Source organism: Balaenoptera physalus (genome assembly GCF_965194825.1).
Source record: "Balaenoptera physalus genome assembly, chromosome: 4".
NCBI lineage: Eukaryota > Metazoa > Chordata > Mammalia > Artiodactyla > Balaenopteridae > Balaenoptera > Balaenoptera physalus.
This window is the reverse complement of record NC_138891.1, coordinates 142,871,494-142,897,289: the sequence shown is the minus strand read 5'-3', so window position 1 is coordinate 142,897,289 and position 25,796 is coordinate 142,871,494. Positions and strand designations below refer to the sequence as shown.

Sequence of the window (25,796 nt, the reverse complement as noted above, 5' to 3'; positions counted from 1 at the left end):
GCGAAAGGTGGATCTCCAGGAAATTACGCTGCGTGCAAAATGCCAATTCCAAAATCTCCCACGCTATGTGATTCCTGTGTGCAAACATAATGTATTTTGAAATAACACAATTTTAGAAATAGAAGAAAGATTAGTGGTGGACGGGGCTTGGGAGTTCGGTTATAAAAGGGCCACGGGAGGGGTTCTCGCGTGATGTAATGTCCCATAAACTGACTGTAGTGACAGATACACGAACCTACACAGGTGATCGCATTGTATAGAACTTCTTGTTCACTGACAACGACAAATAACATTGGGGAAATCTGAATAAGACCGGTGGATTGTATCAAAGTATCTACTTTTTTCTTTTTTTGCAAAGTTTTGCAAAGTGATAGCACTGGGGAAACATTTGGCAGAGTGAATTATTTTTTACAACTGCATATGACTCTACAATCATCTAAACACACACACGCGCACACGCAGGTCAACAGCCGCCCGGGCCTTCTCACGCTGAGCACACGGGGAGGGAGCGCTAGGTCCTCACCGGTCTTTGGGTCGTTTTGCGGCGACCCGGCCCGGGGGGCGGGGCGCGTTGCGGAAGTGACGTCAGTGGGCGGGGCGTACACCTGGGCACCTGGGCTGCCGCGGCGGCGCGGGGCTGCGGCTAGACGCGCGCCATGGAGGGCGAGAGCCGGAGCCCGTGGGCCCTGGGGCTGCTGCGCACGTTCGACGCGGGCGAGTTCGCGGGCTGGGAGAAGGTCGGCTCGGGCGGCTTCGGGCAGGTGTACAAGGTGCGCCACGTCCACTGGAAGACGTGGCTCGCCATCAAGTGCTCGCCGAGCCTGCACGTCGACGACAGGTCAGCGGCCCGAGCGGGGGCGGCGGCGCCGGGGCGGGCGGCGGGGCCCGGCCTCACGGCGGCGCGCGGCGGCGGGCCCGGGCCGGGGTGCTTGGATTGCGGGCGTTCCCGTTCTCTCCACCTGAGTCGCCTCGGGAGCAGCCTCGGAAGGAGAAGCAAGCGCCGGGCGAGGCCGTGAGCCCCCGGCGGGGTCCGCGCCCTTTGCTCGGCCGGAGGGACGTTGGGGGTGGTTTGGCGAGCTGCGGGTCTAACCTCTCACGCCGCTGCCCCGGGCTGCGGCTCCTACGGGGAGCCTCGGGAAGCCGCGTTTGCCTAAGCCGGTGTTCAGCGCCCGGCATTGTTACCTGGCTTCCGGTGAGCCCCGGATTTTCAGGGTCGCGGGCTCACCTTGCGCCTTGCACCCGCGCCCCTCGGAGGCGCGTCCGGCCCGCCCAGGACCCACCCGGGCGCTGCGGTTTGCGCCCGGCTTAGAAAAAGTGCCGTGTGGGGATCTGGGCTTTGTGAGTTAGACTCCGTTCGACTTACTTAGTAATTTACTTTGGAGCACAAATTGGTGTAAGACGGTAATTATTTCGGTCGGAAGCCCTGGCTTGGCTTGGCCCGCTTCCTCGGCGCCCGGGCACTTGAGCGTCGGCGTTACCCGGGTAGGGCCTGGCCGTGGGGTCCGGTAGGCGGCCCGGTGGCGGGGGGCCAGGTTCCAACATTCAGTGCTCTCTGGCCGTACCCTCTCGTTTTAGCTGACTTAATTTCGAGACCGAGTCTCTGCGGAGCGGCCTTGCACTTATGGCTGGACCATAGTGCCCTCCTGGACCCCAGTTTCCCCATCCCAAAACTGGGAGGCCACCTGCCTGTCCCTCGGTAACAGAGGTGCTCAAGTTAAAGAAGACAGTTGGAAAGGACCGGAGCTGCCCCAGTTAAATTCGGTCGATGGATTGTGGTCTGTGTATATAATTTTCGGGGTGGGGTGGGAGGAGGGTCTTGAGAAGTAGCTGTTTTTGGGTGAGGGGTGTTCACTATTTACGGTTGCGTTTTAATAATTTATAAGCTTCGGTTGAGCGCATTTAAATTACCTCTCCTTTGGTGAAGTTTGCATTCTACATGGAAGTTGTGTGGTGCTTGTGTTCTGTGTGGAGAGCCCCCTGTACAGTCAGCCCCCAACAGACACAGACTCAGAAAAGCGGCTCCTTTGCTGTCTCAGAGACCTGGTTTCTAATCCTCGGCTTCTTGAGCGCTGGGGCCTCCGAACTCCAGCTTTTCACCCCCAGAATGGTGGTGATGCTTATCTCCGGCGTGGCTGTGTGCGTGTCCCTGGACTAAGGTGCACAGAGGAATGCAGCGTGTGCCCCCTCAGGTCCCGGACAGGAGGAAGCCCCCCGTGCACTTGGTGGCTTTGTGTTTTCATCCTGGCCTGGGAGGTTATACAGCAGAACTATTGGCGGCTTTTTGCTCTAAGCCTCAAGCACAGTGTCTCTTGGAAACTTCAGTAGAGTGGTGACGAGTGTCACACAAACATCACTAACGCAAAGGTGAACTGCTTGTGAAGCTGTGCCTCCCTCGGATCCCAGGAACTTCTCAGGCCGGGAGGGGCGCCATGGCTGTTTGGATGAAATCCAAACCTCTTTAAATGCCAGTCACTAGTTAGAGCCTGAAAGGCACGACTCTTGCCGGTGTGTGGGTATTTTTACGCTCTCGGGGACATTTATTTGCCTGCTGGAGTCTTCTGGCCGAGTTTTCTTCATCAGCGCAGGTTTTAGCACCAACGTCTTGTATCGGAAGAGCCTAGTAAACAAGCACGTCCCCAGGCTGACTCAGCAGCCTGCACCCTCAGGATCTGTTCTTTCAAGCGACCAGGCCCTTGTTTCTTGGGTGGCCCAGTTGGAGGTGGGGTTTCTCCACGTGAGGCGGGCCACTTAGGATCTTGCATTGCCTGGTTGCAAAGTTTTTTGTCCTTAACCTGGAAGGCTTTCCTGCCCTGCCCCAAATAGGCAGGTGGTGGCATGTACTGGACAGCTGGGTAGAGGTCAGCATTGCCCAACAGGAAGAGATTCAGCTCTTGCACTTTGCCAGGCTGGGTGGAGCAGGCCGGCGTTCTGCGTTAGCAGCGGGAGCTGGGTTCTCTGATTGAGACGGTGGTCAAACCCCTGCTCTTTGTAAAGAAGAGTCTTCCAGGTTAATTATTGACTCTCTCTGGTTTGAGATTCCCATTAGGCGCTTGTGTCACGTGCGCTGTGGTGCAGGAGGAACCACTTGCGTTGCAGGGTTGCCTCTAGACCTGGAAATGGCTCCTGTGCTCCCCATCCTGCCAGAGTTTGGCAGGTTGGCCTCGGGGCTCTTTTAATGAGCTGCCTCCCATCTTGACCCTTCTATTTGCAAGATGTTCCCTGGAGCGGGGAATAAGATTTTACCGGGGTTCCTGGGTGCAGCCCTCAGCCCCGCACCCCTCCCGGCTAAGCCTTGTCTCACCTGTTTGAAGGGTGGCGCCTCTCACCCCTGCCATGAGGGCCTGACCTGTTCTTTCCCAGGGCCTCCTGCGCTGGTTACATAGGGACCCACCGCCGGTACAGGTGTGGGTCAGGCTCCTTTTCATCGCCTGCTTCTCCCTCCGGGCAGGCTGGGGGCTCCTGGCCCCAGTCTTCATGCCACCCCTTGACCGCAGCAGGCTGCCCCAGGCCATGTGAGCAGGTACTTCTGGGTGGGGACGGTCAGGGGCTGCCCGGTCCCAGACACCCCTTGAAGTTCCCAGAGAGCAGAGAGACACCTGCCAAGGGGCTTCCAAGGGGCACCCCCGGGGAGTTCCCAACGGACACCCCATTGATCTGCACTCCCTCTCCTTACGGGCACATCTGGGAGCTTTGGGGAGACGTGTAGCCACCCTGGCTGACCCTCATTAGGGGATCATGAGGGCTCGGCTGGAGTCTAGTTGCGGGGGAGGCATTCCCATTTAGGTGAGAACTAAGCCTTGGAGGCCCATTCCTCCGGCCCCCAGCCCCTGGCTAAGAGGAAGCCCAGGATAACTGAGCGCCGGCAGCGGCTGGTGATAGGCCGCGGCTAGTCAGGGCGAGCCCGAGCAAACCCTGGGTTTGTAAGCACAGAGCTGACAATTGGACAAGCCCGGTTCTTGTCAGTTTTAAAAATAGCAGTGTGGGAACCTGTAGCAGGCTCCCTGGGAACATAAATGGATTGGTGCGCAGTGAGAAGGCCTGGCTGGGAGGCATCGGTAACGGATGATTAAACCATTTTTCCTGCTGCCTTTTCCCACAAGTGGTTCCCAGGTTTCTCCCTCTGAGGAGCACTTTGTTACCAGGCACCCTTCCCTCTACCCCGACCCTCTTCCCGTAGTTTCCTGCTGCTCCTCTTTCAGCAGGCCTGTCCCAGGGCCCGTTTCCTCCCCCTTCTGAGGTACATGCCTCCAGAAAGCTTCCCTTGCCCGCTGGATGTCTTTGGAATTTGTGACTGAGCCTGGAGGAGAACCCCACCGCTTCTCCAGAAAGTGTCCTTTAGAAATAATCAGTCTGGTGAGATTTCTCCTATCTCTCCCTACCCCGACGCCCTCCCTGGGGTGGGGGGACGTATGCTTTGGCCAGCCTCAGTTGAGAAGAAAAATTGAATGGATGCAAGTGCTGTTGAGAAAGTATCTTTAACAAACTGAACCCCGACTTGGTCCTGTTAATGCCTAGATTTTTCCATCTCGGACCAAGAGGGGTGGAGCAGGGATGCTCTCCCCATTCCTGCTGGGAAACGGAATTAGCATCCCTTCCCCAAATGGGAGAAAGGAGGTGTGATGGGAATGATTACAGAGGAGAAATATGACGCCAGCCCTACTGAATTGTGCCTAATCGTAGACACGCTTTTAGCACGTCACCATTCTTAGGTTGTATTAATGAAGACTGATGTCCGTGGACTCGGGTGGCCTGGAACGTCGCTCGTCACCGGGTGGAATGGGATTTGATGATGGTGGTGCGGCCGTGAGGAGGCTGGGCTCCTGAAGCCCCCCGGCCCCCCTCCCGCACCTGGGCTCTGGGACTGGTTTGAAAATCTCTCAGGTGCTAAAGTGATAATAGTCATCGCAGTAATCCACCTCCAGTTCCTTTGTGCTGTCGTTGGAAACACCGCTTCGAGGAGAGGAAAATATATTTAAAAAAATAACTGACACAGTGGTGGTTTTATTCTGGGTGAGAAGCACTTTCCCGTCTTCTCCAGCAGCGCCCGGAGAGGGCCCAGCCCAGGCTTGTGGAATTGCTGACGCTGCCGGGTGGGGAGTTGGGGGGAGTGGGTACTGGGGGGTATCCTGGGGGCAGCTGAAGAAAGGCCTAGAGGATGGGGAGGCTTGGATTTCGGCTCAGTGGTTACTAGAATGTAAACAGGATGAACATTTTTTGTGCCAACCCTTCTGAACGTGACCAAAGAGGGCGGTTAGGAGGCCCGGCCAACCCATTCCCCAGGCCTGAGTGAGGGGCTCCCTGGGGGGGGGGGTCCCCTGGAACCCCCTGCTGGGCGATCCCGGGACCTCCTTCCTCGCCCCAGGGGTGCAGCCACGGCGGGGTCCTCGGCTCTTAGGCATTTCTGATCAGGCTGTCACGGAGAAGGTGATTTGTCCTGGAAACAAGGCCTTGTCTTCCAGGATAGCTGGCCTTCCTCCTGGGATGTGTGATCCGCGGGCCGAGCTTCCTGGTGTTGCTTCCGGAAAGGGTGCGGGCTGTCTGAGAACACTGCGGCTGTGGCCAGCTTTCTGGAGCAGACAGCTGCAGTGGCTCGACCCCCTGTTTTTAAACTAAGGTAAATGGGCTCTCAGTGCGGTGGGGAGGGCCCGGGGCAGGGGAGAGAGCCACGAACCTGCTGACCTCGGTGCACTGGGGCGGGGCTCTCCCGCCAGCGGCTCTTCTGAGTCCAGTGAGCTCAGCTGTCAGAAGTCACCTGGCTCTGACGTATGTAGCCCTTTGGGCGAATGGAGCCTCACTTAACGAGACCTTCAGCTTCAGTGGAATCGACATCCTCCGCAGCTGTCGGTCTGGCTGCCTCTCAGAATGTCTGCTGAAAGCGGAAGAAAGCCATCCTTGTGAGTGGCCGGCCTGTAACTCCGGAACCCGTAGTGCCTGGAAGCCTGCGGGCCTGGAAGGATCCTCCCGTGGTCTCCTGGCGGAAGCAGGTCTCTGTCCGTCCTGCGGCCAGACCCGTGCCAGGGCCGCGTGGGCGCCGTGTGCCGGACTTACGCTGGTGGGGAGCGCTGGCACGCTGGCCACTTTAAAAGAGAATAAAGGCAGTGGGACCAGACAGGTCGCAAAACTGATTCTTAAAATAGGAAACAGAGCGGCAGCGGTACTGATCCCCACCGCGACAGCTCGGGAGAGAGTGTTAGGAGTGTAGTTGAACTGGTTAGTGTAGGTGACGTGAGGTCTTCCCCGGGGAGGAGAAAGGAGATGGGCCCAAGGGTGCCGTTTTCTCTCCTTAAATGACTACCTTTATTTGAAATGTTGCTTGATGTAGCCCTTTCCTTTTTCATATGTCCCTCGGGACCGGGCACAGCGCTGGGGTCTGCCTGCATGTCATCCTGGAACCCAGCAAGCACTGTGGCTGCAGCCGGCGCTGGCCGGTCTGGGCCAGGCACCTGAACCCACTGTTCAGCCCAGCCCGGGGACCCCCACGGGGGCTCTTGTGGACATCGTGTTTTGCATTCATTGGCTCTTTGACCAGAGTGCTAAGAGAGCACGTCATGCTAAGCTCAGTTTTGTTCTATAGTCACGTCATGATTCGCTCCTGATACCTCTCGCACTCTTTCCTGAGGCCAGGGGGATTCTTTTGCTCCTTGAGCCTGTTCAGAACCAAAGTCTTGACCCCCTTGCCCCCTGCCTGCCCCACTCCTGCGGATTCCGTGAATGGGGAGCCGCCCAGTGATTCCCAGTAGACATCTAGGTCATCCTTGCTACCTCCCTCTTCTCCACATCCAGGCGGTCACCAGGCCTTAATGCTTCTCCCTCAAAAATGGGCCCTGCATCCACCAGCTTCCTCTGTCTACACTTCTGGCAGCCAGGGCCCCGGTGTGCACCCTGAGTGCCTCGTGGCCGCTCTGCCCCTGCTGCTCCCAGCCTGGGGCTCCGGTGCAGGAATGGGACTGACCTTACGAGCCCTCGCTGCTGCCCTCTGCCCACCCGAGTTAGGGACCCCCTTTATTAAACATCCCCAGGTCCCTGTACTTCCCCTTCAAAGAACTTGGATTTTCAACTACATTTCTTTTTTTAGGGGTGATTTTCCATCTTCTCCTCTAGAAGGTAAATAAATATCCTGAAGGCGCAGGGAAGGGGTCTCTTTTGTCCTCAGTTCGAACATGTAGAGGATGCTCAGTAAATACTTGTTAATAAGTGATTTTTAATTGGATGCAGATTAAAATTAAAGTAATTGCTGGGGGTACTTAGGTGGGTGATTCCAGACTGTAGTGGTTTATTTAAAAAAATTTTTTTTGGTCGCACGGCATGGGCCTGAGGGATCCTAGCTCCTCAAGCAGGAATCGAACCGGCACCCCCTGCAGTGGAAGTGCGGAGTCTTAACCACTGGACCGCCAGGGAAGTCCCTTTAGTGGTTTATTTTAAATTTGGCTGAAAATGCGTGAGCTCTGTTCCAGTGGTTGTCAGGCTTAACTCTTGGCATTTGGGGCTGGGTAAGTCTTTGCCCGGGGGGCTGTCCTGTGCGTTTCAAGGTGCAGGGTGGCGCTCCTGGCCTCTACCCGCTGGATGCCAGCGGCGGTGCCCGATGTCTCCCGGAGGCAAAGTCGCCCCCAGGGGAGAACCACTGGTCTGCACCCAGGGATCCTCTCCCTGAGACACCCGCCTTGGCCAGTGTTCTCCTGGGGGAGGGCGGGGCGGGGAGCTCCCCTCCCCTATGCAGGGGCTGGACGGGCGGGCAGGGGCGCTGTGGTCCTGTCCAGCTGAGCCCACCACAGGCAGAGCTGGGTGCCGCAGACCTTGGTAAACGGTGCGGCGTGGTTCCTCCTTGCAGGTCGCCTCCTCCCTGGGAAGTGTTTTTGTACCTGTAAAGGAAGCCTGGGAGTGAGCTGCGGTCTCAGAGAGGAGGTCAGATCAGTAAGAAACAGACTCTTTTCCGTGGTACTTGCTGATTCTGCAGCAGGCTGGGCAGGTGGGGCGGCAGGTGCACCCAAGCTCCGGAAGAGCCCCTGTTGGGGGAACGGAACCGTCCTGGCTCGTGGGCCGGGGGGCTTGTGTGGGAATCTGCATTCTCGGGCAGGGGGGTGTCCCTGAGGCCGCCTTGGCTGCTTCCTGCCTCAGTTCCCAGCTCCCATAGGCTGTGTGGTTCTAGACTTATCCTTTAGGAGCTTCCTAGAAAGCAGGTTCTTGGCACCCACCCAGAGCCCGTTCTCCAGGAGCGGAGCCCTGCGTTTCAGCCAGCTCCCCGGGTGCTTTCTACGGTGGCCGTGTTTGAGAACAGACCAGACCCTGTCCTTGTGGAATTTGGCCTCTTCTCCTGAGTGCACTCTGAAACTTGGACCCATCACGCTGACACCGACCAAGGCCATGGATGCTAGTCTGTAAAGGCTGCACCAGGAAGTGACCTTAGACCAGGGGTTGCAGGCTTTCTGTGAAGGGCAGAGAGTAGACCTTTCAGGCTCTGCAGGCCACGGGGTCTGCGTTGCAGCTACGCATCTCTGCCGCGAGTGCGGAGACAGCCTCCGTCCCGCTGGACCTGGATGGGTGAGACTGCCATCCAGTCGGAGTTTCTTTACAAAACAGGGGCTGGCTGTGCACAGCAGTTTGGCAGTTGCTCAAAAGGTTAAACACCGAAGTACCACGTGACCAGGCAACTCTCTGCCTCGGTGCGTATCCAAAAGAGTTGAAAGCAGGGACTTGAACACCTGTGTGTATAAATGTACAACATTAGTCACAGTAACCGGAAGGTGAAAACAACCCAAGTGTCTTGTCCATCAACAGAGGAGCGGATAAACACAGTGCCGGTTGTTCATACAATGGAATAATATTCAGCCATAAGAGGAGTGACGTTTTGGTGTGTGCTACAGCGTGGATGGACCTGGACAACATATGATGGGTGAAATAAGCCAGTTACTGAAGGACGGATGTTACAGGATTCCACTTACGTGAGATCCCTAGAGCAGGCAAATTCATAGACGGAAAGTGGAAGAGAGGTTGGGAGCGGGGGCTGCAAGGAGGGTTCCTGTTGAGTGGGTGCAGAATGTTTGTTGGGATGATGACAGAGTTCTGGGTGGAGTGCGTGGTGTTGGTTGCACAACGTCGTAAACGGATGGGATGCCCGTGCATTGCACACTTGTGAACGGTTACGGCGATAGGTAGTGTGTTACGTACATTTTACTACAGTTTAAATAATGGTTTTAAAAAGAAGGTGGCTCTTGGGCAGCGGTCTGCAGACTCCGTTAATTTCAGTGGGGGTTAGGGTTCAGGAATGATGGGGCCAGCTAGAGGGATGGGCTTCACAAAGAAGGGGGCTGGGCTCTTTGGATGGATAATTCGTTAAAGCTTTTGGTCAAACCTTAACATCCCTTCCGTCATCCCAAGAGAAGGGATTGTCCGTGTCGGCCTCCTCATCTGAAGCTCAGAGCCTGCACTGGCTCAGTGCTTCCTGAGGGTTTTCAGATAATGATTGCGATCTCTCTCCTCCCTGCTTACAACAACCCCACGACAAACCCACGACGCGTAGATGCGTTTGAATAACCATGGACTGAAGACGTGGGAAGGCCTAGAATTTAATTGTTTGACATTAAAGTGAGCTCCGTGTGTGTGTGCGTGTGTGCGTGCGTGCACATGCATGCACACATACGTGCACTTGTACATACGTGTACGTGCATTTTAGTGATTTTCTCAGCCGTGTGGAGCTGCTTATCTCCTGGCCACAGTGCCTGTGGCCAGGTGACCACTGCGCACACATTCCTCACGTCTTTGAACTTTTCCAGGGAGCGCATGGAACTTTTGGAGGAAGCCAAGAAGATGGAGATGGCCAAGTTCCGTTACATCCTGCCCGTGTACGGCATCTGCCAGGAGCCCGTGGGCCTGGTCATGGAGTACATGGAGACGGGCTCCCTGGAGAAGCTGCTGGCCTCCGAGCCGCTGCCCTGGGACCTGCGCTTCCGCATCATCCACGAGGCGGCCGTGGGCATGAACTTCCTGCACTGCATGTCCCCGCCTCTCCTCCACCTGGACCTCAAGCCCGCCAACATCCTGCTGGACGCCCACTACCACGTCAAGGTAGGGACCTGAGGGGGCCAGGTGGCCGGAGTGATGGATGCCCTGGGTGGGGGGCCGCGGGGCTGGAACCTCAGGGCCAGCGAGAGGGCCGAAGAGGAGGTGGTTCCCTTGCGGGAAAGAACGCAAAGCAGAGGCCCCTCTCGGCACCAGGATCCCCAGTCTTGCCTTGTGTGGCTGGTGTAAACGCCACAGGTGTGTAACTGGAAAATGGACTCTTGTGAACAAGGGTCACTCCCCCAGATCCTGGATCAGGACGCTAGGTTCTGGGCACCCTGGAAAAAGAGACTGTGGATTTATTGGCCATCGTACAAAATCAGGTTGGAAAGCGGACCTCGGCTCGGCCGTCTCCCTGAGGCTGGGTCAGCCTGTTTCCCCTTGGTGGTTCCCGGGCTCAGGGTGATGGGAGCCTCGGGGTGCTCGGAAATGGGGGCTGCGGCGTGTTGTGGAGAGGGGCCCTGGAGGGACGCATTCTGTTCTCTTCCTTCAAGGCCTGTGAGTTCCGATCTTCTTGTTTTGATAAGTTTATAAAGCAGAAAAGCACGAGGGATAATATCACTACAATCAGGTGCCGTCCCCTTGGAATTGGCCCTTGTTAGGGTGGTAGGTTTGTGTTTCTTTGAAGATGTCTCTCCCTTGGAGGGCCATCGTGTCGCACCGTGGGGGGCACTAGCCGTGGGTTTCCCACTCAGTGACGTGGGTTCTAGGCTCGCCCGCCTGCCGAGGTCACCCTGTCCCTCAGGAGGGCGGATCAGGAAGGGCCACACGCCGTGGCCGGGGTCCCCTCCGGCTCCTCAGCATCCTTTCCCAGCCCCCTGCACCCCGACTCTGCGGCAGGCACAGCACTCTGGCGGAGCCAGCCTGTGGCCGGTGGGGGAATCGGTTTCCACGTCGGACACTAACGACAAGGTGCCCTTAAGGCGGTGTCCTTCGATAATAAGATTTTATCAGAAGCTGGAAGTACCCTCCCGCTGAAGTGAAGCGGGGAATTGAGGAAACAGACAACAAGTGGGTGGTCCCCGGCCCTCCTGAGTTCTAGCACCCCTGCAGTCCTGTTTCCTTCCGGTTGGGGTACTGGCTTCACATGTGGACTCTGCCCGCCACGAACGTCGCAGAGTTGTGACTAGGAGCGTGGGGTCCGTGGGCACCAAGTCAGAGAGAAACCTTCGATCTCAAACTTGAATGAGCACAAGCAAGGGGGGTGAGGAAGGGTCCCCACTGTGCGCAAAGGCCCTGTCTGCGGGAGCTGCCCCACCTGCCAGGGGAGGTTCCGAGTGGACAGTGGCCCCTTCAGAGAGGTTAAATCGAGGGCCAGCGTTGTCCAGCTGAGGTTAGAACCAGGTTCTGCGGCCCTGGAGCCCTTGGTCTCCCACCCGACCCACTGCCGTACGTGAGATGCTCACAGACGTCACGGGTGGCACGCAGTGGCGCACGAGGGCACAGGGGGTAGCGGGCGGTAGGTGTCCCGACAGCCCCTGGGGTGCAGTGGGAGAGGAGTCACTGGAACTCCAGCTCGGGTGAGCATGTCACTGGATGGGACTGGTCTTCGGAGAGGACCAGTCAGGAGTGGGGGCACCTGCAGGAGGGCCTTTAGGAGGAGGAAGCAACCCAAGAAAAGTCACGGAAAGTTCCGGGTTTTTAGGGGCAGGGGAAGCAGGAGGCATAGTTGGATTAGGGTACAGGGTGTGGGAAGGCCTTCCACTCGTCTTTAAGGATGCTGAGATGCCATTGTAATAGAACGTGCCTTTCTTAGGGAGACCCCGCTGATTGCACCCCATCCCTTTGAGCGGTCCTTTCAGAGTCCCGGAGTGCAGTTGGCCCAGCTGGGCCTGTATCTCAGCTCACTCCCTTCCCACCGTCCGGGCCGCTCTCCTAACAGCCATGTGGGATGTTGGGGGCAGGAGGCGCGCCCTTTGAGGACCGCGGTGACGTCCCGCTCGGCAGCACAGCCCTCGCGCGCTCCGTCCCTGGCAGGTGGGGTGGTGGCCCTGTGCCTGGGGGGCTCCCCGCCTGGCCTGTGGGCGCGCTCGGCGAGGGCTGGTGCTCTGGGTGCTGGGAGTGGCCAGTACATAGCCTCCTCCTGTCCTGTCCACGGCGGGATGTTGACCTTCATCCAGGGATGGTCCCCGGTGCTGGGTACACAGTAGGACCTAGCGCTCGCCCAGTAGGGCGCTGAGTGCCTCTCGCTGGCGCCCGGGGCTAATGTCCTTGTGGTCGTTTCTGCGTTGGCACCTGGGGCCCCTCGCTTTGAGTGCTTTCTTCCTCCTCCGCTTATCAACCCCTGGCTTGGCAGGCCTGGCACTTCGTGGCAGTTTTAGGAAGTGGGTGAACATTCCTTAAAGGACCAAGTGGCTTGTTAATAAGGACCTGGGGTGGCTGGGAGCAGTCTCCACTGACAGGAAGGGAGGGGACACTGCAGCCCCGAGGAGGCGGCCAGGCCACCGGCCCCTCTTTCCCAAGGTCGGGAATGCACTTCTGTGACTCCTTTTTTTTTAAATAGATAGATAGATAGATAGATAGATAGATAGATAGATAGATTGATTTATGGCTGCATTGGGTCTTCATTGCTGCTGCACACGGGCTTTCTCTAGTTGTGGCGAGCGGGGGCTTCTCGTTGCAGTGGCTTCTCTTGATGCAGAGCACGGGCTCTAGACGCACGGGCTTCAGTAGTTGTGGCTCACGGGCTCAGTAGTGGTGGCGCGCGGGCTCTAGAGCGCAGGCTCAGTGGTTGTGGCGCACGGGCTTAGTTGCTCCACGGCATGTGGGATCTTCCCGGACCAGGGCTCGAGCCCGTGTCCCCTGCGTTGGCAGGCAGATTCCTAACCACTGCGCCACCAGCGGAGCCCTGTGACTCCTTAACCAGGTGGGCAGTCACCCTGCACAGCCCCAAACAAACGGAAAATATATTCACAGGAGGCGTTTCTTTCATCCTCAGGAGCAGCTCAGCGGGAGCCTCATCTGAGGTTCTAGGTCGGCCGCTGGATTTCTGGGCAGTTTTTAGTTGATGGTTATTTTTAGCAATACAACTTTAGTCTGGAATCTTGAAATAAGATCCTAAGTTGTCACTCCACCCCCTTCTCTTGGTCCCTGGAGGCTACATTTTTTGTCCATACGTAGGATGATTGGAACTGAAAATTTCACAGCAACCACCTGTTTTTGGAAAGTGTATTCAAGACACTTTAATATTAAATTAATACGTGAGGTTAATATTAAGTATGATAAATATCACTACTAAAATATTAATTTTAGCGTCAGTAGTAATCCCATTTCAAGTTGGTAATGGAATAACTCGATTTAAAATCTCAAGCTGTACTTGGGGCCCACTTTGCCCAGACCAGGCTGTATTCAGAGGGATACCCAGGGTCCTGTTCTCTGTGGTCCAGAATGGCCTTTCACTCCAAGGTGGCACAGCCCTGACCCGGCCCTTTGTTAGTCTCTGTTAGTCTCATCCAGCTGGGCCCGGCAGGGGAAGGGCCATGTCTCGGGGGCCCCTGTGAGCACTGGCTCTGGGCAGTACCGAGGCAGGCGCTAAGTGCGGGTTCGTTTGTAAATTATAGGGCGCTTGCTGTTCTCAGGGATTGCCACACTGTCCCACTGTCTCACTGTCCGGGAACCCGGGGGCAGACGAGGCAGGCCCTTCCTGGGCAGGACAGGTGAGAAAGGGCGGGTGGAGAAATCCTGTGGGCCGGATGGTCGGTGGCCATCAGAGAATTCTCATTTCTGAGTTTGCCTTTTGATGCCGGAGCTTTTACGTAGAATTTAGGCTTATTTTCTTTTCATCAAGTGTGTATCTTGAAGCAGCTGGCTGTACCTGAAAACAGCAGAAATAAGAAGAAAAGGCTGCCAACATGGGGGTGGGGCACCAGGTGCCAGGATCCCTGCATCCCCGTCCGTCCGCAGTCCTGAATCTGACACGTCCACGCTGCTGGGAGTTTGGTACTGAAACTTTCCCGCTCGTCCACCTGTTACCTTGCGTTGCTCTGTGCCCGGTCCCGAGCTGCAGGGTCGGGGTGATGGGTTCGTTCTGGGGAACTGGCACTTCCCTTTCCTGAGTGGAAAGTTTCTTGGAGGTCAGAGAACGGACCGCTGCTGGGGACCCCGAAATGGCCAGGCCGGCCTCACTCGTGTGGACCCACGGTCCCCCCCCGGGCAGAGCCTGACTGCAGAAGTGGGGGGCCGGGTCCAGTGTCGCAGGCTTTCTGCCCATACCCCCCCCCCCCGCAGATGTGGTCAGAGACCCCTTGAAGGAGCGAGTCCCCAGTCCTAAACTCGCCCTGCTCAGCGGTGATGACGCCAGGCCCCTGGCTCACCTTGTGGGCACGTGAGCCCAGAACTAAGGGCCTGACTCAGCCGCATTTCCCCTCACTCCAGAGGTGTGTTTGAGGGGAGCCCAGAGTTAATTGGAAGGCTTAGAAAAACCCACGTGCCTCGGAGGAGAATTTTGAAGGGGCTGTTTTCCCACGTGGATCCTGAGTCCCTTAATGGCAGCGAGTGTGGCCTAATCCCACCCAGCGTTTCACCACCTCTGAGGGCTCTGGATTCACACCCCGGGTTGCAGGGGGGAGGGCGGGCGCCCCGCAGTGACTTCCCCCTTGTGGGTTCCCCGGAGCCTTCAGGACGCCTTGGCCTAAGGAGACGCGGAGGTAGAGGTGTATGGGGCCCGAGCTGCCGGGTCCAGGTGCCCCTTGGGCCGGTGGGCCCTGCGGCGGAGGGGATGTATGTCACACCTGTCGTTTGGGTGCTGTGTTTGGAGCCAGCAAGTGTCTGTTCCTAGAACGTTCCAGGTGGAGGACAGAAGGCCCCGCTGAGGTTGGCAGGGTGTGTTTTGCTCCCTTTAAAGGGCTTCTGAAGGCGCATTTCCCTTTGAAGAACCAGCTGCCGCTTGCCCGCCGGCCCAGCTGTGTGATTGCATAACTGCTTTGCCTCTGAGGGCTGCCCCCTCCCTTGCCTTCCCTCTCCCAGTGAATTCCTTCCTTCAAGTGTAATCTTTTCCCCTGTCCATCAAGCTCCTAATGGTTTCAGGCTTGGTTCTTCCCAGGCTGGCTGGGCCTTCCCGCCTGCGCCGGGGAGCGCAGGTGATGTGAGAGCCGTGGTGCTGATTCCTGAACGTGGCTGCTCAGCCAGGTCGGGGCACCGCGCTGTCTCCCGATGTTGCCAGGGTTCAGGGGGGAGGGCATCGTAATAAAACGTCCCGAAGCAGCAACCCCGGCTGCCTCACTCAGCAAGCTGCCAGCCAAGCTTGACGAGCTCCTTCCCGCCACTGCGTTGCAGATCTCCGACTTCGGGCTGGCCAAGTGCAACGGGCTGTCCCACTCGCACGACCTCAGCATGGACGGCCTTTTCGGCACCATCGCCTACCTTCCTCCTGAGCGCATCCGGGAGAAGAGCCGGCTCTTCGACACCAAGCACGACGTGTACAGGTGTGTGTCAGGCGTGCAGCCCCAGGCCGCCAGGGGCTCTGCACCTGGATTCCTCGTGCTCTGAAGGGGGGCTTTGCCAGGGGCTCCTCGGTGCCGCCAGATAAGAGGTTCAGTCCAAATGAAAGGGCTTTTAGGCGGAGGGTACGGGCTACCCCAGGGCTTTCTTGCAAGCGGGAGTTCTCTGCTGTGAGCGCTGCTGGCCCCGGATGGAGAACGTTAATGGTTGGTGTCAGTTAGAGCCGGTTATGCAACCGGATCGGCAGCTCCCACACCACGAAAGCTTTGGTGTTTGTAGGATGTAGGAAACACGGGCTCTATATAGCTTGTCTGCTGAGAGCACCTGCTGCTCCAAGTGGTCTGTGTGTCTGTCTGCGTGTGGATTCAGGCTCCAGAATCCAGTCCCCCGTGGCCCAGAACTCACACTTCTGAACGTCACTTACGCGTGACAGGAGCACAGACACCCTAGAGGCTGTTCACAAACTGGCACCGGGGATTTCTGTGCTAGAGAACAGTCGTGAATCATTTGGCGCCTTCCTTTTCCATATGGTAAAGGTCTTAATCACTCAGACTTCTCGGAGAAGGAGAGCAGGAGGGCGGGTGCCAGCAGGCACTTAAGCCCCTCACTGTGGTTCTTGTCTCACACGGGGTGACTGTCACCCTGAGCCCCGCCTTTGGGTCACGGACACCGCCTGGAGCCCTGGCCGACTGGTTTGACCGTAGCCGCCGGTGCGTGTGCTTTGCTGGGCTTTGAGCTGGACGTCCGTCAGGGAGTGGTGCGCGGGGCGCTGGGCACCTGCCTGGAGGGTTTGGGGAGAATAAGATTCTCTGTTTATTTCAGAGTTGAGAGTTTCAACTTTTGAACTTGTAGATTTCAGTTACTTTTCAATGGGGACTTCTTGGCGTTTCAGTAAACAGCTGCTCTTAACCCAGTGCAGGCTGGTAGCTCAATGCTTGGACTTCTGGTTCTGTTTTTTTTTAAAATTTTACCAGATTGAGCTCTTTCGGGGTATATCCAGAGTAATCATATATATATAATTAATATATAAATTATATAAAGGTAACACACAGACATACACACACACACATATATATATTACACACAAGTATATATAATTTCTAACAGCCAAAAAGGGCTCTGGAAGCCAGTGCCCCCTCATCTTTTCCATGCACTCAGATGACATCAGTGGGCTCGAGACGCCCAGAGCTGTAGTCGGTATTTTGAGGCCCAGTGTTTGCAAGAAGATGGTGTGAGTGAAGCAGACTCCGCCCTTCTCCCCACGAGCTGATGGTCCGGAGACAGGGTGGCATTCCTTTCAGGAAGCCCTCCTGCTGTTTGCACTCATAGTTCAGTTGGTGGAGTTTTGTCTGCTGTCTGACATTTGAGCTTTCCACATGCCTTGTTCCACAATAAGAGTATTTGCCCATTTAAAAAAATGCATGAAAAATACCTTGGTGTCCCCTCTCTCTCTCTGAGTCTCTCGAAGACTCTGGGGTGGTTTTCCTCGAGCTTGTTGCTGTGTTTGGGGCCTCTGGCTTTACTTGAGGCTCTGGCACGCAGACACTGATGTGCCTTTTCCCTTGCAGCTTTGCCATCGTGATCTGGGGCGTGCTCACACAGAAGAAACCGTTTGCAGGTGAGTGGACATGTCTAGGGGTGATGCAGCTGCCTCTCCCCGAGCAGTGGAGGGCGTGCTCTGTGGTCCTTTCTCTGTGTCAGAAGTGTCTGCGAATCACAGTCGGGGCCGCTCTGGGCCGTGGTGCTGGCGGGCCGTCTGGTGGGGAGCAGGGCTGCCTTGTCCTGCCCAGCAGGTCCGCACAGAGACCCACGGCCCACCTCATCGCAGGCTTTCATATATGCCGACAAGGCGCTCTGCTGTGCAGCTCACATACAGGGAAAGGCACGGATCTGATGGGGTCTGTTCAGTGACTCTTGTTAGGTACTAGCTCATTCTTTTGTGTGTGTGATATAATACACATAACATAAAATTTATCATTTTAACCATTTAAACTGTACATTGTGTCATTAAGTGCATTCACAGTGCTGTACAATCGTCACCACCGTCTGGTTCTAGAATATTCCATCACCCCAAAAGGAAACCCCGGGCTGGTTAGGCAGTCACTCCCATCCCCCCGCCCCAGCCCCTGATGACCACTAATCTACTTTCTGTCTCTCTAGGTTTGTCCGTTGTAGTGATTTCCAGATACATATTTTTTTAATTTTCTAATTTTTGATTGTAAAATACACATCACATAAAAATGACCATCTGAACCATTTTGAAGTGTACAGTTCGGTCATGTGAAGTGTATTCCTATTGTGGGGCAACCAGCCTCCAGAATTGTTGGGTGTTTGCTCCCCGGGTTAGCAAACCGGCCCGAGAGCTGTGGGTTTCCTCCCCCCCCTGCCAGGCACCCACCGTGCTGATTTCCGGCCCTGAGGTTTCAGTACCTTGACTTGGTTTATTGGAAAAGTCCAGTACCTGGGCTACTCACTCTTTTCTGGTCTGACCAAAAAGATCTAAGAATGCAGATCAGAGTCAGCATGTGGCCCCCAGGTCTCTTGCAGGGTTTTGTCTGTACGTCGTTACCCTGTCTCCCTGCCGTCTCCTCGGTGGAGGGCCGTGGTCTGGACTCTTTTCAGCGTGGCCAGGTGCCCTGTCGCTCGGGCTGGCTCTTTGCCTGGCCCACCGGGGACCTGTGCTTTGGGGTAGAAATTCAGGAGGACTTTTTCGTCACTGCAGGGCGATTTGGGCCACTTGGGGCTGGTCGATGTGACTCCATGATTTATCAGTGTTCTTCCCTTTGGTGGGCATGGACCCCTTTGGAACCTATCTCGTTTGATATTTTTCTCCTCTGAACTTGGTTTTCCTTTGAGTTCTGAGTCCAGAAAGATCTGCTCTGTGATACAAGGCAGTGATTCCATTTGGTAGATCACAGATAGTTTCTAAAACCTGGAAAACAGAGGACAGATGTGCCCTGCAAGGTTAAGGATTAAAGAATGCTCTGTGCTTTGCAAAGGAAATACAGTGTCTCCTGGGTGGGTGGTGGTGACGTGCCCCAAACTTTCCCACGGTTGTCACTCCTCCCGAAGATAAGGAATCCTGCCTCAGCCCCACGAGCTGCCCTGACTTGTGCACCTTCCCTTTGCAGATGAGAAAAACATCCTGCACATCATGGTGAAGGTGGTGAAGGGCCACCGCCCCGAGCTGCCGCCTGTCTGCAGACCCAGGCCCCGCGCCTGCGAGAGCCTCCTGCGCCTCATGCAGAGGTGCTGGCACGGGGACCCCCGGGAGCGGCCCAGCTTCCAAGGTGAGTGCCCCCAGAGGGTTCCCGGAGCATTGGCTGCTTGAGGGTCGTGCCGCTGTCCCAGGTGACAGAGTCGACGGCCAGGACAGGGGAGGCTGTCCAGAGACAGGAGCACCAGGGCGAGCCCGGCACCCGCAGGCTGTGCCCGCCTGTGGCCCCCGCCTGTGGCCCCTGCCTGTGGCTGGGGCGAGGCGGCTGGAACCGTGTGGTCAGCTCCAGCTGGCCGCCCCCGGCTGTGGCCTGCTGTGGCCCGTAGGAGCCTGCTCTTGGTGTTGCAGGCTCAGATGCAGCAATGCATCTTTTAGGGACGATGTGACCGCTGGCCTGCGGCTCTCTTTGCATTTCTCCTGGGGCCTTGTCCCTGGGGAACGGCTGTGTCCTTTGGCTAGGAGGGTGATCCTGACGCAGTTGAAATTGATCACGACGTTTAAAACCTATGGGGAAACCAGCGTGAATGAAGTGGGAGCCTCCCGCCAGGAGCTGGCCGCCGGGCCGTCGGGGTACGCGCTGTGGCGGGCCTGGCTTCTTGGGGCAACGGGGCCTCGGTGACTCCTGCTTGGAGTGTGGCCAGACCCTGCATGTGGTTGCCGATGGGGGCCCCTGCGGGGTTGCCGTGAGCTTGGCCGGGGGCCAGCAGCCTGGGAGGCCGCAGTGCTGACCGGTCAAGAGACTGGACGCTGCAGGTGCTGCCTCTTCTGTCCCAGCCCGAGGTCACACATTTAAGTAGAGCATTTGTGTAAGTCAGTGTCGAGGCGATATATCCTTTTGTGTTTTCTCCCCAAAAGAAATCACTTCTGAAACCGAGGACCTGTGTGAAAAACCTGATGATGAGGTGAAAGAGACGACTCAAGACCCAGATGTGAGAAACCCCCCTGAGGCCGAGGCTGAGGTAATGGGACCCTCCCGGGGGCCTGGTTTCCCCTAACTTGGCTTCGGGGGTTGAGTCTCTCTTTTCTGCAAATGCCCTGCCAGCCTGGACCACTCGCCCCCTGTTCTGAGGCTTGGGCCGTCCCCCTGCCCCTGTCCCTAGCTGGTCGGCCTCGAGCTTGCTGCCTTGGTGAGCTGGCCTCAGAAGCCTGCAGGGGGCAGGTCCATGGCGTGCTGGCCTCAGACTGATTTCCTGCCTGACAGTGACCCATCCCCATCGCCTGTCTGTGGTTAGGAAAGGGCAGAGTGGGCCCACGCTTGACGTTAAGTAGCTGTCAGCTGGATGCTCTTTGAAGCAGGGGAGCTGAAGGCCCCTGCTAGGCCAGATTGGGGAGGGGGTCTGGGCTCGGGGGTCTGGGTGTCTTTTTGCACCTCGAGGTTGGGGATCTGGCCACTTTCTAACTGCCTGTAAACGTTTTGTTTTATGAGTGCCACACAGGTTAGGTAAGATGTGATAAATTCTAACTGTGCTCACTAAATAAATACCTTCACCACTTGTAAAGTGGAGCGTGCTAAACTGACTTTCTTGGGTGTTATCTGGTGTTATCGTCCCAGGCTGTGCTGTAAGGCCGGGAGATAAGTAAGCAGTTATGGTGTGTCTACTGTCTGAGCAGGAAGGGGCGTGTGCATGAGGTCAGAGGGCAAAGGGGCAGGGAAGGCGACCTGGTGCCCGCGCCCCCCAGCCAAGAGGGGAAGAAAGGCGCAGCGCGTGGGTGTGACTCAGTGCACCAGGCCACCGGGTCGGAGCAGCTTAGCAGTTCCCGAGGAGAGGGAGGATTTGGGGACAAGTGGGCGGGAACCGGGAAGGATCACGCGTCACCTGCAGATTCTAGCCCCTCACCACCAGCTGCCTTTCTCGCGGCCGGGCAGGAGAGTGCCCTCGGAAGGGCCCGTTAGGGTGGGTTGGGTTGGAGTGCCGTGCTGTCCCTGTAGCTCGGCCCCTGCCCCCCACGCTTGTACACATGCGACCCCCCAGCTAGACTCGCACAGCTCCGGGGAGGGTGGCAGGTTGTTAGGACCGCGTCCCATCTCCTTCCTCCGTTTCGTATCAGCGCTGACCTGTCCTGGGTGAACACGGCCAGCACACAGGCTTCACCTCCTGCAGCTTATTCACATCTCGTCCGGATAACTCGGGGCCACGTCACTGCGCAGACGGGGCCCCACGTGGTGACGGGTGTTCCGTCCCCGTCGTCGTCTTTTCTTACCATGTCCTCCCGCCGGGTGGACCCAGCGCAGGGTCTCTGGGCCCCCTAGAACCATGGTAACGGGAGTTAAGTTCCCTGCATGGCTCACGGGGGACCCACGTGTTGCCCACCTCCTCCGCCCGCCCCGTCAGGTCACGCACGGAGCCTCAGCCCCTCCGTCTGCTGTCTCTGCAGGCGCCCGTGGCCACCCCGCTCAAGCGAGCCTCTGCCCCGACCTTTGACAACGACTACAGCCTCTCCGAGCTGCTGTCCCAGCTAGACTCGGGCATCTCCCAGACCCTCGAGGGCCCGGAAGAGCTCAGCCGCAGCTCCTCCGAATCCAGACTTCCGTCGGCGAGCAGCGGCAAGAGGCTCTCCGGGGTGTCCTCGGTGGATTCTGCCTTCTCCTCCAGAGGGTCGCTGTCCTTGTCTTTCGAGCGGGAGCCTTCAGCGGGCGGTGAGTGGAGGACCCGTCCCTGGGAAATAATGAGCTTAACGGGGGGGCCGGGGGGCCGGGCAGAGTGTGAGCTGCTGAAAGGGATCAGGCGTCCGGCTTCCTGACCTCACAGTAGCTCTCCTGTGTTTTCTGCAGCCCTTCACTGATTGGGTTTGGGCGTCACGTGGGCCGAGCGGGTGTCACTTAGGTGTAAGAGGGGTGAGTCACACCCCTGGCTGTGAGGGAGGGTCTCGCCCGTGCCAACACGGCGTGCAGGGGCTGACCTCCGGCTTGCAGGTTGAAGAACTCGAGTTGCGTCAGGGAGCCCAGTGGATGTGTGGAACCCCTCTCCCTGGAGACCTGTCTCTCTTGTGACGTCAGCCCTGTACCCCCTTTCCCAGACGGTGCTGGGAAAACACCCCCATTCTTTCTTATTCGTGGGCTGCCATTTACCGTAGCCGTGCATGTTGATGGGCGAGCTGTCCTTGGGCGTTGTAACTGCCTGGTCCTGTTTATATACCTTGGGTTTTCTGTCTAGAAGGTGCTTTCCCCTGCCCCTGCCCTGTCCCAGGTGCTGGCCCTCGGGTGGGGGGCTGGTGCTCACTGCAGCCCCCTCGTTGCTGCCTGTGAGGATGACGTGTGAGGTTTCCTTTCCATGAGGAAAATATGCACGCTCGTGCTCAGGGCTACAGTGCAGGGGTGGCCAGAGGGGCGTGGGAAGGGTACAGACCCCAGGAGGAAGGGGAGCTTGTTTTTCCTGGGGAATCGGGGAGTTCCTCCTGGAGTGAGGACTTTTCCTAGATGCCGTGGACCTCCTGGAACTTTTAGAGTGGAATATTTGGGATGAAAGGGGGCACTTAGGGTTGAGGAAACTCCTTACAGAGGCGCAGAGGTGGGGAAGGCCTGGCTGGGCTGGAGCTTAGCAGCCGGCGATGAGGCTGAAAAGAAAGAAGCACCCGCCTCCCACGGAGAGAGATGTAGAACTTTCTCTCGGGGCCTGATGCCCTCAAGTGACATCTTCATGCTTAGAGAGGATCAGTCACTGGCCCATCTCAGAAGCCAGCGTTAAACCACTAAGTCCCCATTGGGCTGATTCCGTTTTCTTAATACACCCCACGCCCCCTCCTCCTACGCAGGGCCCCTTGACAATGTTTCACGTGAGGGCGTCTTGTTTCATTTAAATCGGAACCCGACAATGTAATAGGATTTTTATGTTAAATCTAACCTTTACATCGCGAATAACAGTCCTTCTAAGATGGGAGACTCAGTCCTTTAAGGATTATTCTAGAAAGCATCCTCCGTGGTGGTGCTGAGACAAGAGGCGTGGTTTGGAGGTTGGGCTGGGAGCAGGTGGTGGGCCCTGGAGGGGTGGCCTGGGGTAGGGGCTGCCAGCTCTCCGGCGGGTTGGGGGCTGCTGCCTGATCTGTGCTGCCCTTTCTGAGCACCAGCAGGGGCCTGGGTTTTACATCCTGTATCCAATCACGACCCTACCGGATGGGTAGAATGATTTTTACTTTGTACGTTGACAAAAGAGCGCTTTGGAGACATTCATTGCCCTGCCCGAGGTCTCCCCACTCGATCTTAAACTAAACCAGCGTGGACAGCACAGCACTTAAGCGATTTCAGATAAAAAGCGGCCTGGAGGCCACGGGGAGTTGGGGGCCGCATAGAAAACACCGGCCGGGCCTGGGGAGGCAGCCCCACGTGACCCCTGCACCTGATCTCCCCGCAGATCTCGGCGCCACCGACGTCCAGAAGAAGAAGCTCGTGGATGCCATCGTGAACGGGGACACCAGCAGGTTGATGAAGATCCTGCAGCCCCAGGACGTCGACCTGGTCCTGGACGGGGGCGCCAGCCTGCTGCACCTGGCCGTGCAGGCCGGGCAGGAGGACTGCGTCAAGTGGCTGCTGCTTAACAACGCCAACCCCGACCTCGCCAACAGGAAGGGCTCCACCCCGCTCCACCTGGCCGTGGAGAAGAGGGTGCGCGGCGTCGTGGAGCTCCTGCTGGCCCGCAAGATCAGCGTCAACGCCGCGGACGAGGACCAGTGGACGGCCCTGCACTTCGCGGCCCAGAACGGGGACGAGGGCAGCACGCGGCTGCTGCTGGAGAAGAACGCCTCCGTGCACGAGGCAGACTGCGAGGGCCGGACGCCCATGCACGTGGCCTGCCAGCACGGCCAGGAGAGCATTGTGCGTATCCTGCTGCGCCGCGGCGTGGACGCGGGCCTGCCGGGGAAGGACGCCTGGGTGCCGCTGCACTACGCCGCCTGGCAGGGCCACCTGCCCATCGTCAAGCTGCTGGCCAAGCAGCCGGGGGTGAGCGTGGATGCGCAGACGCTGGACGGGAGGACGCCCCTGCACCTGGCCGCCCAGCGCGGGCACTACCGCGTGGCCCGCGTCCTCATCGACCTGCACTCCGACGTCAACGTCTGCGGCCTGCTGGCGCAGACGCCCCTGCACGTGGCCGCGGAGACGGGGCACACGAGCACCGCCAGGCTGCTCCTGCACCGGGGCGCCCGCAGGGAGGCCGTGACGGCCGAGGGCTGCACCGCGCTGCACCTGGCCGCCCGCGCTGGGCACCTGGCGACCGTCAAGCTGCTGGTGGAGGAGCAGGCCGACGTGCTGGCCCGGGGGCCCCGCCACCAGACAGCGCTGCACCTGGCCGCCGCCGGCGGGCACTCGGAGGTGGTGGAGGAGCTGGTCAGCGCCGACGTGCGTGACCTGTCTGACGAGCAGGGGCTCAGCGCGCTGCACCTGGCCGCCCGGGGCCGGCATGCCAAGACGGTGGAGGCGCTGCTCAGACACGGGGCCCACGTCAACCTGCAGAGCCTCAAGTTCCAGGGCGGCCCCGGCCCCTCCTCTGCGCTCCTCCGGCGGAGCAAGACCTAGCCTGCCGCCCCCGGAGCCGGGGCCCCCGCGGTGTTCTGGTCCCCGCGCGTGCTCCGCTCGCCCCGTCTGTGGCCTGCGGGATGCCGACCGAGTGGGCCGTCGGGAGGCGGGTGGCCGCTGACTCCGGATTCGCGCCGGTGTCTGCTTGGGCGTCGCCTGCCCACCCTCCTGATGCGGTTGATCGAAGCGTGCGCGACCACTGCCCACGGGTACGCCCGGTGTCGGAGGGACAGTGGGTCAGAGGCATTTGGTTGCACCCCTCGCTCCTGCCGTCGGTCCCTCGGTGACAGGGCCGTGAGCCCCCCGTCGTGAGCGGAGCCACCTGCGGCTGGGAAGGCGGGCGTGCGGGAGGAGCGGTGTCTTCTCTCTCCATTTGCAGCGGCAGGCAGAGAAGCCTGTTCCAGAAGTCTTTCGTGGACCTCTTGTTCTACGGAAGAATATCTTCAGTAGACGCACAGTGTCAGCTGTCGCTTCAGATCTGTTAACAACTTTCGTCTCATTGGATAGTCTGCCTTCTGCGCCACGAATGTGGACTGGTAGGTGGGTTTTTAAAGCAAGAACAGTCATCTTACCAGCCCTTTCATACCCAGATTTGTCCATCACTCAGTCCTCGTGGCTGGCCACACACGTGTGCGTGAGTGCTGCCTGCCCTAGTTCATTTCTTGTTGCAGAAAACGTTTGAACTTCAGAGTCAAGTGTCTAAAAGTCAAGAAAAATTAACTGACAGCCTCGGTTTCGGACTCAGAACCGTGTTACCTAGTTAGATGAACCACCTTCCTCACCGTTTTCTTTTCAGCCGTCAGTCTTGGCAGGGTGGCGGTTTGTGCCGAGTGATGCTGTTTTAGGGTCTCCAAGGGGGTTTCTGACCTGCTTTACAAACGGCTACTCTGTGCAGGGGCCTCAGCTTTTGGGGTGTGACCCCCCTGAGTCGGCTCCAGGAGACAGCCTCACGGTCTTGGATGTAAAAACCCATTCTTTCGTTGTCACCTGTGTCCCACCTGCACCCGCCCGCCAATACTATTATTAGAGTCAGTTTGCTCCAGGACCCGACCCTGTATGCAAACATGCCCTTTGGACTGGTGTATGAAACAGAGATTGATGTTAACGTACCATGTATGTTAATGTGAATCTGTGGGCAGGATACTTCTTTTCTGTGACAGGAAATATCCGGACTGCTTAGAACTGGCTATGTTTTAATATGCCTTGTGCTTTTAATGTGTTGTGCTACTGTTGTATGTAGAACATGTGGAAGAAAAAACTTCTGTTTGATGTCAATAAAGCTAAGTTCTCTTCCGACCTTTTTGAAGCCGATGAGACTACATTTTCATATACATGAGCTCGAATAATCTGATTTCTGAAAACCAGATTTTGAGGCAGTCACGTGTGGTGTGGAGATGCCCTTTGGAAGGGCAATCTGTGTGCCCTGAATTTACCCATGATCTGGGGGGGTATGGAGGAGGTGGCAGGGTGGACCCGGGCTTCCTGCCTCCTTAGCCCGGGACCTTCCTTCCGCATGTGTGAACCATTAGGGAAGAAGCTCCCAACACCATAGTTTTTATTTCTTTGTAAGTTTTT

General features: G+C 57.6%; 1 protein-coding gene across 3 annotated transcripts; it reads left to right on the top strand.

Moving 5' to 3' along the window:
- The first annotated feature begins 452 nt into the window (after positions 1–452).
- Positions 453–25,517, top strand: RIPK4 (receptor interacting serine/threonine kinase 4). Of its 3 annotated transcripts, none has more exons than XM_082461076.1 (8): positions 453–838; positions 9,771–10,062; positions 15,331–15,479; positions 17,064–17,113; positions 18,627–18,785; positions 19,568–19,671; positions 21,089–21,350; positions 23,062–25,517. In XM_082461076.1, the coding sequence occupies exons 1-8, from the start codon at positions 657–659 to the stop codon at positions 24,219–24,221; spliced, it is 2,358 nt and encodes a 785-aa protein (XP_082317202.1). In that variant the 5' UTR covers positions 453–656; the 3' UTR covers positions 24,222–25,517. The 3 variants fall into 3 exon arrangements, with proteins under 3 accessions (XP_082317202.1, XP_082317204.1, XP_082317203.1); XM_082461078.1 differs by lacking the exon at positions 453–838 and adding an exon at positions 932–1,761; XM_082461077.1 differs by lacking the exon at positions 453–838 and adding an exon at positions 5,153–5,614.
- The last annotated feature ends 279 nt before the right edge of the window (positions 25,518–25,796 follow it).